Source organism: Pyrgilauda ruficollis, unplaced genomic scaffold (genome assembly GCF_017590135.1).
Source record: "Pyrgilauda ruficollis isolate IOZ18807 unplaced genomic scaffold, ASM1759013v1 scaffold54, whole genome shotgun sequence".
Classification (NCBI taxonomy): Eukaryota; Metazoa; Chordata; class Aves; order Passeriformes; family Passeridae; genus Pyrgilauda; species Pyrgilauda ruficollis.
The window spans coordinates 5,002,114-5,022,753 of record NW_024527044.1 but is presented as its reverse complement, the minus strand read 5'-3'; the positions used below and the strand labels follow the sequence as shown (position 1 = coordinate 5,022,753).

General features: G+C 41.2%; 1 protein-coding gene across 2 annotated transcripts in view; it reads right to left on the bottom strand.

Moving 5' to 3' along the window:
* Window positions 1–20,640, bottom strand: part of RCAN2 (regulator of calcineurin 2) — an 84,859-nt gene that overhangs the window by 10,478 nt on the left and 53,741 nt on the right. For both annotated transcript variants that reach the window (XM_041480910.1, XM_041480911.1), the window contains 2 exons: window positions 5,690–5,863; window positions 2,877–3,048 (listed from right to left, as the gene is read on the bottom strand). In XM_041480910.1, coding sequence (XP_041336844.1) covers window positions 2,877–3,048; window positions 5,690–5,863 — 346 coding nt within the window. The remainder of the gene's footprint in view (window positions 1–2,876; window positions 3,049–5,689; window positions 5,864–20,640) is intronic.

The following is a 20,640-nucleotide window of genomic DNA, read 5'->3' as shown; positions in this document are numbered from 1 at the left end:
ACAGCTCTGCTGTAGACACAGGCTGGACCTGGAGACTCCCTCTCCCTCCACTTTGCAAAGGTTTCTCATATTAAATATGTTTGCAATGTGGGGTGGTTGTTTGATTGTTTGCCTGTCAGGTCCAGGTTGTATCCTCACCTGGCCTAACCTGGAGCTAGCTTTTTCCTGCAGGTATGCCTGCAACCTGCCAAGCTGTTCTGTAGTCCAGGCCCTGATGTCTGCACATCTTTATTAGCATTTGAAACTACTGGAAGTTGTCTTGACAGTGGAAGTATTTTCCATCAAACTGATTAACAATTGCTCTCCTTTATTTGCAATATATTGAAAAGATTGTAGGCTGGTGGTCAGCACCAGGCACAGTCATGGTTCCTGGCTCTGACTGATGTACAGCACTCTGTTCATGCCTCATTTAAAGCCTAATTTCTGCATCTGTAGAAAGTGAGAATACACATCAATCATCCAGGAACTTAATTAAATATGCCATGATCTTCCCTACGGAGTAAATGCACCCTCACTGATCTCAATTCCATGTGAAGGGACCAAAACCAGCTTTCTTTTGAGCACAAAAAGAAATCTGTTCCATTAGATCTCCAAGATGCCAGCCTGTCACTGCTGCAGCTAAAACACCTGTCCAAAACTGCTAGCACGTGGCAAATCTGTTAACTCACTTCCAGTATGCTCCTTACACTCTGGAGCAAATCTCCCAACATTTTGCACCCAGGGATGGTTTTAGTCTCTAATTTTGTGGCTATGATGATTATGGCACCATACTGTGACAGATGACCTGGATTCAGGGAATGGGAAAGGAGCATGGGTCTGTGTCCAGGTGGTACATCTAGCATTTCCAGTGAAGTAGGACAATAAAACTCACGTTAAGCTGAGGGCATACAAAGACACTGTTCACTATTTAGAAGCGCTAATGAGTTTTCCTGATTCTCAGATGTTTATTATACCAAATCAGTCCATTTAATGCAGCAAAGATTCCTTACAAGATAAAGATATGGAAGTCAGATTCTAAAACTCTCAGCTCTGTAAACAACTGTGCCAAGCGAGTATTTTTCGACAGCTGATAAGCTGTTATATTTTTAAATTGTGTTTTTGAATGAAAAAAATCTCTTCTCTGAGGCTACCAATGCTGTTTGATGTCCAGCAGTTTCACTGCTGCAATACTGAGAAATGAGTGTTAGTGGGATTTGTTTTTCAATGAAATTCTAAACATAGTAAATGCACAACTGAGAACAGCAACACTATTTTAAACCCGCCGCTGCAGTTAACTAAAATTGATCCCTCTAACAAGTGCTAAAAATAGAAAGAAGAGAGCACACAATGGCTTTTCATATTGCTCCCTGCAGGCTCCTTAAATCCGGATGAATTTGACCTTCACGCAAAGCTGTCCCAGAGTGTGGGACAATGAGTGATATTTCACATTCCAGTGCTCCAGAACAGGAATTGATTTATTACCCAGCTAGCTTGGGAATTCGTTTACATGTTTCCATTTATAACACTGCTGCATCAAAGGGGAAAAAAAAAAAAAGAGGTTTTTGTTTTTTCTTTTATTCAGCATTTTAGAAGCAAAATATCACTCCTGGAAATAATAATATGCAATATCGTATGAAGTCTTCCCCCAACTGCCTTTTTCTACTGCCTTTTTCCTGCTGAAGGGAAACAAACCATAGGAATCTCCCGATATATATTTTCCTCTTGTGAGAGATCCCATCTGAAAAAGACAGAAGATAATCCTGCAAACCTTGTGAATCACAAAACATCCTTCTGCACCCCATGCACTCCAGCTCTGAGTTCCTTCGGTGCAGTTGCACAAAAGCCCCAGTGATTAGATGTCTGCAACTGGAAGCTGCTCTCAGAATGAGCAAGGAGTATTCCCAGTACAGCTGGGGAGAAAACAATTCTCTCATCCCACAAGAATTTCAAAAATAAACTGCTAAATTTTCATGAGCTCACCCCCACAATTGTTATTAGATTGGATCTGAAATGTTTTATTTCGGTATGAAGATAATTTAATTGGCTATTTTTTCCTTGTGGCTTATGAACATAAATTAGATTAATTTGTAAATGATACTGCTTGGACCTGAAACTGGAACCTTTCTCATTTTGAAAATTCTAAAACAGGATGCTTTAACAGCTTTGAAAAAAACTATTTGTAAAGATGGCTTAATTAAATCAAAAGTAACCCTCTCCTATGTAAAACTTTGGTTTCATCAGATGAGCATTTTCCAAGGGAAAGCATTGCTTGAAAATCCCAGCTAGCTTCAACTCCTGGCATTAGCTGAAGATGGGAAGGCAGAAGAAAGCCTGGATGCATTATCCATTGACATTTATCTTGTGCTAAGGGAGGCTACACCTTATCCTATTCCTCCTGCATAGTTTTCAGCAGGAAATGAACATTCATAACAGAGCAATCCCACCAGGGCTGGGGAACAGTAGTTATCTCTCAACAAACAACATGAGAGATTCTCCACTCCAGTGAACGTGCACTTCTTCAAGGGAGAAATCTGCACCTTGGAATGCAGAACTGAGCAGATGTTGTGTACAGCAAAAACTCCTCACATCCACAGCCAAACATTTGTCCAGTCCCCACCTAAACCATCAGCTGTGTCACCTAGGCACGAACCCCAGCACAATAAATGGTGTAAGAAAAGCTTTGATCAGCTCTCACAAGCTGCAGATAACACACAATTCTGTGCCTACACATGGCAAAACTCATTCTGAAGGAAAGAACCAGGTGACATCCATCAACTGAAATACAAATTTTAATGCAACTTCCAGCTCTCTGCCAACTCCCTCTACAGTTATTATCTACACTGGTATTTCTTGTCTGCTTTTCCTGACACGTTTTCACCCAAGGACCACAAGCTTACCTGGTCCAAGCTTAGAAACTGCATAAAGGAGGTCGTAGTTGATGACAGGTGTTGCATCATCTATTGGTTGCCACCCTACAGGTGGGGAGGCTGGAGGCGAGATGAGAAACTGTTTTGCAGGCTGTGGTGGTGCCAAATGAAGCTTGTCTCCATCTGTCTCAGAGGTCTGAATCTTTAAAGCATAACAAAGACACTGTTTAGTACAGGAAAGAATCACAGAATGGTTTGGGTTGGAAAGGACCTTTAAAGGTCATCTCCTCCAACCCTCCTGCCTTGCTCAGAGCCCCATCTAACCTGGCCTTGAAATTGTCCATGGATGGGGTATCCACAACTCTGGGCAACCTGTGCCTGTGTTTCACCACTCCTACTGCAAAAGACTTGTTCCTTACATCCAGCCTAAAACAACCTTCCTTTAGTTTAAAGCTATTTTCCCCCTGTCCTATTGCAACAGGCCCTGCTAAAAGGTCCATTCCCATCTTTCTTGTAAGGCCCCTTTAAGTACTGAAAATCCACAGTGAAGTTTCCCTGGAGCCTTTTCTTCTCCAGGCTGAAAACGCCCAGTTCTCAGCCTGTTTCCACAGCAGAGGGGCTCCAGCCCTCTGAGCATCTTTGTGGCTTCCTCTGGCCTCACTCCAACAGGTCCATGCCTTTCCTGCATTTGGGAACCCAGTGCTGGACATAGGACCCCAGGTGGGATCTCACTGGACCAGAATCATGTCCCTCAGCCTGCTGGTCACACTATGGGTGTTGCAGCCCAGGATATTTGGGGTGCCAGGGCACATTGCCAGCTCTTGTCCAGCTTTTCATCCCCACAGGATGGCTAAATGGAATGACTGCTCAAATCATACCCTTCTCATCCCAAATGCCACCCAGGCAGGGTTTCAGCATCAGTCTCAGAAGAGAAGGCCTGGAGATGAATTTCATCTCAGCCTTTCAGATGGTGCCTCTGCAGTAAATGTGCAGTGTGGGGCTGTGACACCAGCAAAGCTACAATGTCTGTGCCTCTTGTGTACGTTCTTTCAGGAAAAATGCAGAGCTTTGGTAGCCCCAGCTGCTAGCTCAGAGAGTTTTGAGGCTGTAAAGGCAGTGTTGTGATCTGGTCTAAATGCCTAAATAAAAAGTGACATCACACAAGTAACTCCTGCACCAAGGCCTTGAAAGTAACTTCAGAAAGATTTCTACAGATTTTATTTCTTTAGTTGAAGTGGAAAAGGCATCTATGATGTTCCTTAGTAGTTTGCAAGTGAGTGTCCTTATTTTATTTCCATCTTAAATTACCTAATTAAATTACTTTAATTCCTGGTCTTTTCTAGTATGTTAAAGAAGCCTTGACGTAAATAAATTGTAGTGCAGCCATACCTGAGCAAGGTTACAACCAGTTCGAGCACAGAAGCAATAAACTCTACTTCCATGCCAGCAAACATGGGGTTTGCAAAGAACCAGTCTGAAACTCTCAACTCCATGTTCCCCAGAACTTGTAGGTCTGGAAGTGGTTATTCAGCCTGGCTGAGGCCAGACACTGCTCCAGACACTGCTGCTTCCACATCTGCACTCCCTGAACACGACTAATAAGCTCTTGTAAGACTACATGTACTGGAGAGCATAGTGCAGGTACCAGAATGGCTCTGCAGGAAATCAGCTTAGATAGGGAGACTAATCATTATTGTGCACATTTTTCTTTTTGTTGTTATCCCAAGTCTTCAATTAGCCTCCTGAATACAGTTAGAATGAAACCATTCTCAGATCTGCCTAACTGCAGGTTTTGAAGCCTTTCAGAAAAAAAATTCAGAGCCAGATTTAGGAGATCAGGGCATAAAAAATGGGATTGAGGCAGATTCTTAACACCTAAATCCAGCTGTAAGACCTTCTGAGCTCATCTAACTCGTTAAGAACTATGTTTTTTTTCACAGCTGTAGCTTCCCATCTTCCTGTGGTTCTGCTCCTGCCTAGGCTCAAAACAGCTCCTATTCTGACCAGGATGAAGAGGGTCATAATTTAACATTATGGGTTTGCTTGATACCTTGAAATGAGCCAGCCTTTATCCTCAGACCTCTGAAGGGCCAAGCTGGCAGCTCAAAGCACACCTACATTGCTTGTAAACAGTAGTGGGTATCTCACAAGCCACAGTGACCTCATCAATTTATTAAACTGCATTCAGAAGAGGTGGTGGTTGGGTTCTCAACCTCCTTCAACTTTCTCTATCCTGGCTAGGGCCCAGCCTGCTGTGGGAGATGTATGTTCTTTCTACCTTGGGTAAGGAGAATTGAACACCCACCTGACAGCTCCAATAGATGGATATAATTACCTACAGCCCCAGGCTGGGAGTGTTTTACTTCCCCTACCTTCTTCCTTTGACTTGGACTCAATAAATTCCTTTTAGAGAATTCAGTATTTGTAATTCATATATTCTGTAACTAAAAGCCAAAAAGGCAGGAGGAAGCCTGATTGTGGCTCAGGGTTGCAGCCAAATATGTAATCCAGCCCCACCTTTTTTATTCACTTGGATTCTTGACATTAGCACTTTCTTATGGTTAGTTAAGAGAGTTACCCACAGACAACAATCAGTGTTTAAATCAGCTCTGAGATACATAATTCTGTGTGTTGAATGAGCAACTTTAGTCCTAAGTGGTCCTTTAAATTTACTGCAGACCTTCAGGGCAGAAGCAGCTCAGTCAACACAAGGAGGTTTAAGTAGTCTTCTATCAGAGAGAGAGGGCATGGGAGAAACCTTTATTACTTTTATTCAGTGTTAGAGCATAGCTTTTAAAGAAATATTGTGCAGTAACACAGAAGTAGATTCCAGATTTCATTACCTGTGCAAAATACAACTTTAACTTCTTCCCTCTGAACTGTGTTTCATGCAGCTCTATTCTGGCACGAGCAGCTGATTTGGGACTGCTGAAATTTATCCGCACACGCCTGAAGCTTTTGAACAGCTGGAATGTCACGCAGTCATCATAGGCACGGAACAAACCTTCAAATTTTTCCTGCAAAGCAAAAAGAAATAATGCTGAAGATTAACTTTGTGCTCTGTCACATCAGTCTGAGTCAAACAACAATGTGAAACTTGACAGTTGTTTAAGCAGGAGGTTTCAACCTGTGGCCTTTAGGGACAGGTGTCCATAGACAAATAAAGGCTCTGTGAAAAGAAATTAAGGAAAGCAGTGGTCTGGTAGTGCTGAACTCTGCAAAGGGTTTAGGGGAAGAGGTCTTCAAATTGAGAACCCAGCAGCTATTGAACTTCTCTTAAAAGTTGAGCAAACCTATGACAGTGACATATGAAATGAAGCTGAAAGGGCACATGACTGAAAACACCAGACAACAGTGGGCTCATCTGCACAGAAGCAACCATTGTGCTGAATTACAGTGGAGTCAGCAGACAAAGGCTGCAGCTGAGGCTTATATCCACATCAGCACTGCAGGCTCATTTTGTATTGTATGATATGTTTTTTCTGGATGTTTTGTCATTTAAGTACTTAAGAGAATACACACTTGTTCTTTGAGAGGTCGTGCAGCATCTGAAAACAAATTGGACAACTGAAAACAGTGATCTGTTTGAAAGAGAAACTGCAGGTTTCAAAGTGTTTAGCTGTAGAAACATGCTCAAAAGCTCATGGCAAAAATAGGGATATTTTAGCATTGCAAAACAAAGGTCTACCACATCCATGGACTTGAAGATGAACAGAAATTCTGTTCATTCTTCTAGTCTGAGTCTTGGAAGCTCAGACTCCATGATTTCTCTGCAAGCTGTGAGCACACAGAGGACTAAGTTCCACACCATCAAATAAACCCAATGTCCTTAAATCAATTCTGACACTTGCACAAGTCTTTTCATTCACAAAAGCATAGATTCATAAAATGCTAAAGCTGAAGGGGGGCAGTTATTATTTAGTCCAGCCTTCATGTTTACTGAGATTTCAGAGTGCCATCCATTGAGTCACACATCAAATCCGAGTATTTTAGCTACTGCAGTCAAGACTTGAAGTTTTGTAAGATAGAGAATCAGCCAGACCAAAGCCCCTGCTTTTAGAAGTGCTTTATTCTGAAAAAAAAAAAACCAAAAAAACACTGGTAAGATGATTTGCCACACCATTTCATATACACTGAGAGCTGTTATGTCAGGGGTTTGTATAATTACAATAACCTAATGTATATTGGCAGTAACGTGATGTTGATGCCCCATCCCTGGAAATGTTCAAGACAAGGTTGGATGAGGCTTCAAGCAACCTGGTGCAGTGGAAGGTGTCCCTCCCCATGAAGGGGAATTGGAATGAGATTATCTTTAATGTTCTTTCCAATTCAAACCATTTCAGGATTCTGTTTTCTTGCTATCTCTGCAAGTCCTTACATTTTTCCATGTTTTAAAATATTTCTTTGCTTCTCATCCAGAAAAACAATTTCTTTTTCCTTACAGTGGATAACTGGTACAGACTACAGAAGACAAAAAAGAAAATGCAATTTATATAATCTCATCAATACTTCAGTTCTCATCTATTGAGCTTACCAGCAAAACAAAGAATTCAGAACTTCTCAGAAAAATTCATCCAGAAGCACAGTGCAGCTGCACCAGGGAGCACTACCAGCACCGTGGGAGTAACTACTGTCAGAGTGAGACATTTGTTAAGGAGTTAACAGGGAACAGCTCAGTTCCACAGCCAGGGCTGTGACAGCACAGCGCATGTGCCCGATCTCCTTTCATTCACTGCCAGCTCTGTGGTCTTCCTCCCCATAACTGATATTCCATTGCTGGCACCCTTTCAAAGGAACCTCCCTATGGTCTATTAAGCTTTTATGATTTTCATTTCATTCTGCCTGACCTCACTCACCTCTTCCTCTCACTGCAGGAGATACTTTGGAGGAATGAAAAAAGAAAAAGAAAAAAGGGAGGTGAGAGCTCTGTGGTTTGGCAGAGGGTGACTAAAGACATGCACCAATCCCCAAAACAGTTGAAGTGCATAGGTTTGTACAAGCAGGTCTAGTCTTACCACCCCATGTTCAGTTACACTTTTTATCTGCTTCGCTTATATTTTTGAAAAATTCCATTTTCCTGTGCAGAAGCCTACATCCAGTGGCATTTGTATAAAGGTCAGCCAAAAGCAGCAGTCATCTCAGTCCTATCCTGACTGGAATTTTGATGTTACAACCTTCACAATGACCAGGGATAAAGGGCTGGGGGAAGGGAGAGAAAGGGACAGGGGCCCAATGCCTGTGTAGAGTAGGACTCACACAGCATTCAGAAACATAGTCAAAATAAAAAATAAAGTGACTAATTAAAGCTTATGTCTTCATGTTGTCTTTATTACCTACTTCAAATCTCTTCAGTGCATTTTAAAAATGAAATAAAGGAATTTAAATTCATATTAGTGGGGGACCTGGCGGTGCTGGGTTAACAGTTAATCCTAAAGGTCTTCAACGTAAACTATTCTATGATTCTGTCAGAGATAGAAAGGTGTATATATATATATATATGTATGTATGTATGTATAGAATGATCAAGACATTATAACAGAAGTCTCATAAGTCAAAAATTAGCAGCAAGGTGAACATTTCCCAGTAGTAGCTCTCAGTTTCCCTACAAGTCAATAATAAAATTCATCATATTAAAAAAAGTTTCACCAAGAGCGGAAGGAACCATGCATGGACTAGTCTGGACACTGGGAAGTATCTATTCCTACTGACTATTTATTAATAAAGAGTTGCTCCCTGTCTGGATGCAGCAGTCAGGGCTGTGTGCTTGCCCCCTCTGTAACACAACACTGAGCCCAGATCTTGGTGAGGGACCTAACACAACATTAGGGAAGACACAATTTCAAAGGTGGGTGCAAGAACAGTGAGCACAAGGAATGTGCTGGGCACATTCCTGGGCTACACTGAGACTCACTCTGATTAGGCACTGAAAGGAATAGATGGAGAACTGCAAAAAAGCTGATTAAGTCCTGGATGCCACTGCCACACTGGGAGAACTTTAAAGCACTATGGACTTTATTCTGCTTGCTTTTCAATTTTATACCAGCACAGCTTTAGAGACCCAGCCTTGATTAATGCTCCTGAAAATGCTGTGGGGAGGAGGGAAATCAAACCCTCTACTTGATATTATTAAAGGGCAGTCTATCCACAGTGGGGACACTTCCATTGCACTGACTGAAACTGCAACTCCCATTAAAAAGATTCATACATCTGGATTTTTTAATGTTTTCAGCTGATAATAATAATGACCTCAGCAGAGGTCATTAATCATCAAGTGAAGTTAATGGCCCTCAGCTGCATTTTGAGCCATCCCCACTCCTCCAAGCTTGATATCAATTCCCAGGAAAAGCCTTATGCCTTAATTGCTATTGCCTGTGACTTCTAATATCTGCTGAATGCACTTATCTGGATAAAAGTCTTTCAGAGTCATTCCAATCTATAAGAAAATTTATCATATACATTTTAAAGACTAAGCAAATTTTTTTCCTTTCAAGTTTTGTGGATAAATTATTCAAGACTCATAATCTTCTCAATTCGAGACTTTTAAAGTGCTTTTAGGATTCAGTACTTTTAAATGCTTTTAGAAAGTAAGTCTTTGAACTTTCAGAGCACTTTGAAATTTGTGGGGAAAAAAAGGAAACATCCAAAGTTAAGCAGCAGTGTTGCTATTCTTAAAAAGTCAAAATGTAGAAAGTCATGAGTTACACATTTATTTCTGGGATTTTGAAGAGTCTTCATCCATCCCAAGTATGTCTCAATGAGACCCAATTAATGCTCTGGAAGATGTGAGCAACCTTCACTTCACCAAGTTCCCACTTCTCCCTCCTGTGCCCCGTGCCCTCTCTTCATCTCGTTATTCCTTTGCCCAGCACTGGGCACCTTTCCCCAGTTCCTTCCTGTCACCTTCTGTCAGCTCCCATCACTCAGTGCCTCTAGCATTTTCCAAAGTTCTTTTCTGTTTGTTTTCTAAATTAACGAAATTAGCACAAAGTAGGAGCATACTAATTAAAGCTGCTGATTACCCCAGCTTGATGGTTATCATTTAGGACAGCCAATGCTGAGAACAAACAGAGCAGCATGCAAGGAAGAAATGAGCACTGGAGTGACAGACAGGAGCTAAAAGCCTCTGAGGACAAGGACAAACTTATGCCCTCCTTGAATAAAAACTATTTCTAGCACTAAATGGGAGCTCATATGGGACCAAGACCCTGCAAGTCACATGGTGACAGTGATGAGTGAAATGCAGCCATAGGGAGGTAAACAAGATGCTGGGTATATTTGGAAAAGTATTTCCAGTACAGCAAGGAGAGTATTAACAGCATTGTATGGAGCACTATAGCAGCTCATTAAAAATGCAGGGTTTGTTGCCTGTATCCTAAGCAGATTAGTGGGAATAGATCCAGATAAAGGTTACAGGGAGGTGCTGGAATGAGTCCAGAGAAGAACAACAGAGCTGGAGAAGGGTCTGGAGCACAGGTCTGATGAGGAGCAGCTGAGGGAGCTGGGAAAGGGGCTCAGCCTGGAGAAAAGGAGGCTCAGGGGGGATAGCCTTACTCTGCACAGTTGTCTGACAGGAGGGTACAGCCAGGTGAGGGCTGGGCTCTGCTACCAGGGAACAAGAAACAGGACAAGAGGACATGGCCTCAAGCTGAGCCAGGGGACATTTAGGCTGGACATTAGGAACAATTTCTTCACTGAAAGGGTTGACAGGCATTGGAACAGACTGGCCTGGCAATTGGTGGAATAACCATCCCTGGGAGTGCTCAAAAGGCAGGTGGATGTGGCACTTGGGGACATGGATTAGTGGTCATCACAGCAGTGCTGTGTTAATGGTTGAATATGATGATCTTACAGGTCATTTCCATCTTTAGCCATTCCATAATTCTATGAATTAACAACTTACTGAATAAGAAACTGAAATGCTTGGCTTATTTAGCAAAACAAAACAAAGCCTGAGAGGAGATGGAACCGTCATCAGTAATTTACCAGTACTGTTCAGAGCAAGGACAAATCACACTATATGGCATAAATCTAGAAGACTACATTGGCATAAAACACGTGGAAACAGTTGGCATAAATAGGTTTAGTCTAGAAGTTAAAGAAGGTTTCAAACATCAGAGTAATGATCCAGAAACAACGTTCCAATTACAGCAGTGGCAGCAAATTATTTTTTTAAGATTGAATTTGGTTAGTTCATGTGAGGGACTATGACAAAGTATCGACACAATGAGCATTGTAAAACATGACAGCCATAATTAGCAAGTGAATTGGGTTCTGACACAGCAAGTTCCTGTGATTTATTTCCAAACATTTCTTTCATGAATAGCTCCACTGGTATTGTGTTCATTCAGGACAAAAGCCAAGGCCTAATTCAAATCAATGGAAGCCTTTCCACAGACATCAGCGAGCTTTGGATTAGAGCCCTAGAACTCAGAACCCAAATTACATTTTATTATTCAGTGTGTTTACACTCATTATCGCCCTTGCTACACATTTGATTTAGGATATGGTTGTGATTTGGAACTTTAGCCAAATGCTTTTCCTAGAGTTTTGCAAGCAAATAAAGAAAGCATTTTTCCTATTTTAATTTTTCCCATTCATTCATGTAAAAGATACTCCAAGGAACAAACCACAATAGGGAAAGGGATATAATTCACAATTATGAAATTAGTTTTTCCTGAAATTAGTTTTGTACTGGATATAAACATCCATGTAAGACATAAACTCCTATCTCAGAGTTGAATATATTCTGTTTCCAGACAAGCCATGCTGGTTGCAACCCTACAAAGCTCTCATGAGGCACAAGAAAAAAGACAGAATCTGGTAAACTGTGGAAGCTGTGCACTGAAGAGTCTTGTAGAAAAACAACCTAAGAACAGATTAACTTCCTGTTTATAGCAAAGAGGATGGGCACACCAGTTACTTCGAGAGGGATAAAGGAGTCACTAAGGTGACACACATTTAACACAAATACTAAAACAAAAGCCTAGAAAATATGTGCTGAAGTGATTATGTCAATACCACGTGAAGGGTATTGTAGTGACCCAGCCTGGGTGTGTGGCTCTGCTCATCCACGATTAAGGAAGATGGAGGCAAGATGGAAGAGCAACAAAAGACTGCAAAGATGATCAGAGAAGATGAGAACCTGTCACAGGAGGTAAAGGTAAATGATATCCATCCCTGGAAATATTCAAGGCCAGGCTGGACAGGGACCTGAGCAACCTGGTGTAGTAGAAGGTGTCCCTGCCCATGGCAGGGGCTGGAATGAGATGGTCCCTTCCAGGTCAAACCATTCTGGGATTCTGGGATCTGGCCTTGGGAAACAGAATCTGAAGTATGAGGTGTTTCCTGCTGCATCTGTCTGTAAGGAAATCAATAAATAACATGAAGGGAAAGAGACTAACAGAATAAAAATAACCAACAGTGTTGATATTAAACAAAGACTGCCTGTTAAAAGATTTAAATTGAGGTAGTTATTTATCACTAGACCTGTAACATATCAAAATGCCACTGGCCCAGAAATAGAAACAATCCTATTTGCTTTGATGAAAAGGGTAAGAAGGTAAGATTAGAGAAGAGCACTATGCATTTCTGTGGTTCTCAAAGACAAAAGAAGAGGAAAGACTAAAGGAAAACAAAAGGGGATCCTGATTTGTCTAATGAACACTTGAAAGAACTGGGTTCATCTGAAGTGCTTTTAACAATTATTTAATGATCCACACAAAATAAGCAAGCAGCTTGATACAACTCACATGTGAAAATTCCTTAAAAGCAAGAACTCCTAAAAGTAGCCAGTGTAAGCAACAGCCTCTTCAAATTCTCCGCTTCTAAAAAGATGAAACTCATTGGGAAATCCTGGTAGTGCATATGAAAAACCACTATTGATTCTCAGGTAAAATTCCAAGAGTGCTATAAAGAGAGGAAATATTTTAAACCAGTGATGATAAATGAAGAATTCCTATGGGCTTGTCCTACTGCCTTTAAGTAATGGTAGGAGAATACAATACAAATTTACCATTTAGAGATCCCCTTAAGGCAAAGGTCTCCAGATTGTAGCTTTTTATTTCACCTTTCACTGTAGGTAGCTGTAGCTGAGAGTGTGGGATCTTCCTACTCCCTCCTTACAAGTGAGGGAGGGTATTATTTGAATATTCACCCTGAGTATTGCTGTCTGAACGTTGTTTTGCAGAAAATTTCTTCTGTTACCAAAGGAAATCTCTCAACTGGCAACAGGAACGGAAAAATGTGTCTTTCCACCCATCATTCACCAGAGTATATTTTAAAAGGACATTTCTTCATGTGAGACAATTTGAAAGGGGGGAAAACCAGGGAACAGTGGCTATTTTGTCAGATAATCACAATCACAAAGTACTCTGCAATGACCTCCTGGTTTACTGTATTATCTAAAATGTGCTCCTTACCTTGGAACTCAGTGCACAGCCCTGCTCATTTCTTCATTAAGTTGGATTAGAGCATTAAGATAGAGCTGGAAAGAGCTTGGGTTTACTTACATTAAACATGGCAGTAATTAGCATATTCCAAAATTGAACAATTCTCTCAGTACATGAACAGACCAATCCAGTTTGTTACCCCAGTCCATTCAGTTTGTTGTTCTATGCTTGGCTTTCTCCTGTTTTCAAGAGGTGAAGGTCAGGTAAATTGTGAATCAGAGATGAGACAGTAAAGCCAAAAAAATTTTTAATGCTGGGCTTCAAGATGGGGGGCATTACAAAAAGCATTAAATCTTGCTCTCTCCAGTAAAATGAAGATTGATTTGCCTGCACTACTGCAATCCTGATAAAGGGGAGCCTAATACCTTTAAGCTTTATTGTGCAAAGAATGCACAGTTTGTATTTCAGAAGTGATGCTCAATGGCCTCGTTGCCCTGCAATTTGCAGTGAACCAACCCTAAAGAGGAGCACACTGGCAACAAAACGCAGCCCTGGCCCATGGCTCACTCATCCTGCTGTGTTATCCTTCCACACCAGGGCTGTTCACAGGCATCTGCATAGAACTTTTATATCCTGAAGGATGCATTGAGTGTTCTGCCCTCCACATAGTGCCAAAATCACTCTGACAGCAGAAATATTTGATGTAATGCTTACTGTTTACAGATCCTGTCTTGTTCCAGAGAGGGACTTTGAGAAAGTCTAACAGACATTACAGAGTGTTGTAAAGTCATTTGTAACTCGTCATCTCTCAAAGAGCCCTGATGGCAAAAGTAGGTCAGGAGCTGGAAGAAGTTTGCTGGTCCTAAGGCAGGAGGAGGCATCCATCCCTCTCCAGCCCTCCTGCATTACCTGCCCACCACGGCATGAGAGCACAGCGAACATCCTGGTGAACAGAACAACAGAGATGTCTCTCTTGAAAAATCAGCTGAACCAAATAAATTTTCCTTTTTCTTCCAGCTCATCAGCACAACAGAAGGTACAGAGATAATATCTGCCCCAAAGCTTAATGGGAATGCATTCACATTTCTGAAGAGGCTGACAAATGTCAGGGGCACAGAATTTTGCTGCGTTGCCTCTTCTGTTTTTAACCAGCTCACATCCCTGTTTACCTCAATGTGACGCACATTCCTCCTGCTTAGCTCCACTGATCTGGAAACCAAAGGCTCCTTCAAGATGAAATAAATTGTTCCTGTGGCAATGCCAAGGGGCTGATTTAATATAGTTTGGAGAGTACTCAATTCAATTTCACACCCAACGATTGAGCTAAAAGAAAAATCCACACTTTACATTTCTTCTTTATAGGAACACTGTTATTTTACTGTATCATCAGCCACAGCTTTTCTGAGTGCACCATATTTGAAGTCCTCCAGTTCCAGATGCTGTATGAGCTCTCTGAAATGCTGGAAGTGCTCTTTCAAACCAGCTGGCAAAGTGCACATTCTATGACCAGCTCCATTAGTTTCAAACCCAGTGCTGCGGAGTGCTGTGTAGAGACATCATTCTTTGTTCCATGAAAAGCTACATTTGATTCCAGTGCTGGCTACCATTATTGTGCAACATCACATAATAATTGACTTTTATTTTTCTCTTTTGCATTGTATTTGTCAGTGGGGAAAAAAAATCAAAACTTGAACAGATTTGTGGAAGATTTAATGCAATTGTTTTCCAAATAGCAGCCAAACATTTTGCCTTGAGAATGGTAAAAATAATGCTAAGAACAAAGACGTGAAGAAAATATTCAGACTGTCCTGAAAAAACAGCCTATTTCTGTTTGCTTTAAGATTTCAAACAATAACTGAGTAGATAATGTATGTAGTGAACTCGAAGGAGCTCATCTACATTGGATTTAAGAATGTTCATAGCACAATACCAGCTATCACTTTTGTGTTGTTCCTGTTGTTAAGCCCAACAATTAATTGGTAGCAAAAGGAACAAATTACTGTGTATATGTTTCTAAAGTTCTTATTATCTTAATTTAGCACACAGAATAAGGAAGAAAAACAACCTTAATTAGTTTTTACCAAAAGCTGCTACATTTATGTTAATAAGGAACATTCCAGGAGCAGATCTCTGCAGCAAAACAGTTGGTGCTGAGGACTTTCTGATCAGGTGCCACAGACTGAATGCCCATTAGCAGTTGGAGCATATCAGGCATGCTACTAGAGTGCATTTTCTATATAAATTTCATCTGAAAGGCATCCAGTTCATGAACTGCTCTGTGATGTGAACAAAAAGCACAGTTAATGAAGAGCAACAGGAAAGTTGCCTCATGAGAATGCCCAGCTCAGACTCAAAATGCTAATGTAGATACAAGCCTGTATCCCTCATAAAAACAGTTAGCTGGCATTCCAGGAGAAGAATAAAACAGGCCCACAACCAAACTGAAGTGCTAGAGCCAATAATAAATAAAGGACTGGTGGTCAAACCTGTGCACAAAACTAGGACTGAAATTATTTATTATGAGAACCTGTGTGAAAATTATTCATAGAACTACAGAATGGTTTGGGTTGGAAGGGACCTTAAAGCTCACCTAGTTCCAAACGCCTGCCATGGGCAGGGACACCTTCCACTAAACCGGGTTGCTCCAAGCCCTGTCCCACATGGCCTTGGACACTTCCAGGGATGGGGCAGCCACAGCTTCTCTGGACAACCTGTGCCAGGGCCTCACCACCCTCACACCAAAGAATTTCTTCCTATTAACTGTATAAACTTTGATATTGTAAGAAAAGCTACATAAATATCCATCTTATTATGACACTATTTTTCATTGGCAACTGCAATTTCATGTCCTTAAGCCTCCTGAGGCCACCCCACTGTCCTGTTTGTGTGGTGACACTGAGGCCAGGACAGACCCACAGCCACAGAGGGAAACCACAAGCTCATGGGAAACCATGGGAGTAGAACCAGAGTTTTCATAACTCATTCTGAATCACTTTATTTCTACACAATCCCCAACTGGAGTATAGAAACCTCAGCCTCTTAAAAATCTGTTACTGAGGCTGTGGAAGTGTCAGGGGACACCTCTGTTGCTGTGATGCAGAATCAGGACGTCAGTGTGCAAAATGCTAAATGCAAGGAAGAACTACAATAAAGGCAACACCAAGAGCTGAGAAACTGTGCCTTATTTATAGTCTTGGAGATGCAATGTTGTAAAACAACCATAAAATGCACACTACTTATTCCCTGACACTGTCAACCCAGTTAAACTAGAAAAATAAACAAGAACAAGCCATGGGACAGTTTAAACTAATAAAATGCTTGCATTGCCCATTCCTGATTTACTGTTTTGCCTACAGTGATCAACATTTATAGCATTTCAGCTGCTCTCATCAGTCATGGGGAATGCTTTCTCCCTCTCCTCTCCTCTCCTCTCCTCTAACACTGCAAACTGCACGAATAGGACTAAAAATACAGTTTCAACTTGTCTGGATTTAGAAAGGACACTGAAAATTTTGAAAGTGACTATGAAGCAAAAAAACCTCAAGTAGGAGAGCAGAATAGAATCTAATATCATGCAGCTCCATAAATGTTACTTAACTGATGAAAAAAGGTACAAGGGGAACTCCTGACCCCCAATGCACATCCTCTCATCATCATCCTCTACTTTGCAGCCCACAGTCAGTGACCCCCCAGTCACAACCAGTTTCACTGTGACCACTGTCTCATGCTCTGCTTGTGCTGTTTGACTGTTCCTTGCTCTTCCCAGTCTGTCCCAACCATCTGTCATTCCCTGTCTTACACTTCATTTGCAAATTACTCGAGTAGGTCTGTTGTCTGTACATCTGAGCAGCTCCTAGGAGCTGCAGCATCTGAGACTGGAGTCTCTTTGTACAGTGAGGATAAACCAAGGATGGGAATACTTTGCCTCCAGTCAAGTGGCTGAGTGGAGTCTTTAGCAAACTGACATCAACTACAAGTAAATGGCATTTCAGAATTAATGGCATAAACAGAAGTATCAGAGATAAACATGTAAGGAAGTGGTAAAAAGAAAACTAAAGACAATGTCATCAGCGGGCTGGAAGGGCAGGAAACGTCCTGTTTACAAATGTGACAAATTGGGGGATATTGACATCACATTGATATATATCATGTATATATACACAAGGAGTGCAGGAGGTGAGGGAGGGGATTCTGCCCCTATTCTGCATCCACCATTGAGGACCCCACTGCAGAAAGGACAAGGACCTGATGGAGCAGGTCCAGAGGAGGCCACATGCTCAGTGGAATGGAGCACATCTCCTTCAGTAGCTTGACAGTGAAAATCCATGTTCATCATCAATTCTTTATGCATATTTTCTTTTTAACCTAACTTGCTCCTTGTAGTCCTTCCTTCACTAATTGTTTACGAGAGAACAATTGTACTTGATGCATTTATTTGAACAGATATTTTTTTTTTTTTTTTTTTTTCTTTTTTTTTTTTTGTTTTATTATTACATAGGATATAGACTTTCCCCACATCAGGAATTGTGCTAAAATATAAAGGCAGCAGCGTAAATAAATAAATAAATAAATATGTATGCATAAATTTCAGTATTTCAGTTTAGAAAAAGGAATAACTACAGATAACAGTCTGTTCCTCCTAACTTCAAACGGCAAAACTTGCACAGACTAAAATGTTAATGTTCACACATTGCATTGAAAGAGTTATAAAAGACTGCAAGTTTCTCATTCTCCAACATCCACTGATTTAGTGCCCTCAGAGGAGGCTCAAATGAGCTATAATCTGCTGGGTATAATTCCTCTTAATGCTGTTATCAGTCTGAAAAGTTTAACTGTGAATTTGATTTTGCAGATCATGGCAGAGAATGAATGGAAACCATCTGCATAAACAAAGATAATACACTCTTCCCTCCATGCTGCTTCTAGATTGTCATTGGAACCCCCAGTTCAGCAGTGACCTACAAAAAAAACTGAAGATGCTTTCCAGTTTGAATAAACTTCAGTGGGAAAAAAAAAAAAAAAGTGCTTGAAACATTTTTACACTTGGAGAGGTTGTCTTCTTCCCCATCAGAGGTCCAGTCTTTAGAGGACACCAGGATCTCAAGCTGCACAGATGCTGAAATACCAAGGGAACTCCACACAATGGTTTATCTGCCTATTAAAAAATATTTCAACAGCATATTTTAATTTCCAGCATACACCACAATACTTTATTTGCCTCTAGAACTTTACAGTGTTACAGTACCTCATGACATCAAGAATTTAGCACACATCAGAAAACTGGGCTTGTGCAGGCCAGGAAAGAGGATTTGTGTGGACTTAGTAAGCAGATTCCAGCACGCAAAAAGGCTGAGATGACATACAGGTTCTGTACTGGGTACAGAAGGGTAGAAAAATAAGCAGTTTTCCATCTGACTCAACAGCACTAGTACCATCCACTTCCAGACAGCACAGGGAATTTCAGTCTTACAGTGATATAATTGTTTTATTAGGCAGATGGAAGGAACCCCGGGGTGAAAAAGCAAATATTCCTGACCAAACTGCTCCCATGTAATTTTTCAACCAACTGGAAAATTTCCAGTTGGCACGAATTCTGTTTAGAAACAAGAATTGGAAAGTAGACTAATCCTATCTTAGAGCTAAAACTAGCACTGCTCTTCATCAAAACCATTTTCATTTCCTGATGTGAAAAATATATCAGTAACAGCATGATATTAAAAAGATACTGGACTGGGATTATGAAACTGAAGCTGCTATGCACAGGTCCAGAGCAATTGGTGAGAAGGAACGAGCCCTGTGACTGGCAAGCAGGGTTGTAACAAATGGAGATGTTCTCCTTTTTATGAACAAGTTTTTTACAAATAAGTAGGACACAAAAATAATCAGCATCCCATAGTTTTTTGCCCTGTGGCACTGTTTCACACTGGCTCTGTGTTGCATTTGCCCTGCAAATGCCCTTGTGCCAGTCTGGAACGCTGGAGACAAACGTGCAGAACCAGAGAACGTCCAGAGCTGGACGGGACTCACAAGGATGACCAAAGTCCAACTCCTGGCCCTGCACAGGACACCCCAACAATGCCACCCCGTGCCTGAGAGTGTTTTCCAAACATGCCTTGAGCTCTGTCAGCCTTGGGGCTGTGACCATTCCCTGGGGAGCCCACTCAGTGCCCAGTCACCCTCTGGGGAATCCCACCTAAGCCTCCCATATGCAGACTCAAGGAGTCTGGCTTTGAGGTGCAAATAGATTCCAATTGACAGGAGAAGAAGTGGGATGCCAAATCTGGTGGAAACAGTCGTTCAAAATAAAGAGAAGCCACCTATTACTTGTGGAGGTTACATCTTCAGAGCTCAGAGGATGTCCCAGACCACTCAGCTTGATGCATCGACTGTGCCTGCATCCAGCTGCAATCACTGCATTGCAGAAGCAGTATCAGTTGTAGCCCCAAAACCAGAATTTATACTTTTGAATTGAAATTGAAATTGTGTATTTAATCAGTATGGGATATTAGTATTAAATTAAGAAGGGTAAATTATCAACTAAAAGTGAATACATTCATGCTCAGCATAGTCCAGACTTTCTCCAAGGGATACTCAAACCAGAAACACAATAGAACTGGATTTGCTACGTAAAAACTTCGAATTGAATGGAAAACCGTAGGGGGGAATAAACCAATGAGGGTACCTTCATACAAGTAAGTGGTCCCAACTGAAAGAGGTCAGGGTTAGATTGGGTATCAGGAAGAAATTCTTCCCTGTGAGGGTGGTGAGGCCCTGGCACAGGGTGCCCAGAGATGCTGTGGCTGCTCCATCCCTGGGAGCGTTCAAAACCAGGTGGGACAGGGCTTGGAGCAACCTGGGACAGGGGAAGGTGTCCCTGCCATGGCAGAGGGTGGGACTGGATAATCTTTAAGGTCCATTGCAATCCAAACCAGGCTGTGATTTGGTAATTTTATGATTCTAAAACAGAGTAATTAAATAGGTACCAACCTGCAGCATTATCATCTATGCCTCATTTTACACACAAGTGTACACTCCTATTATACCATCATTTTACCATACTTATATGAACTACTTATTCCCAAAGTAAATTCCCCTTATCCAAGACCTTTTCTTTATAGAATTGTTACTCCTTTGCTCTGCTTCTATTTCACTATACAACATATAAACTATAAAACTGTATAAGCAGGAATTTTACACAGAGACAATGACATGAAAAAATATTCTATGCTGTATTCCAGGATGCAGCATGCATTGAGTAAACTCTTGTTTCGTGACTACTACTATATGCCATACAGTAGTATACTGTGTGTATACTCCTTCCCAAAAAATATCACCACTTTGGGAGTAAGGATTGCAGGCAGCTTGTTTACATCACTACAGTATTTCAACAGTGTCAGTCTAACAAT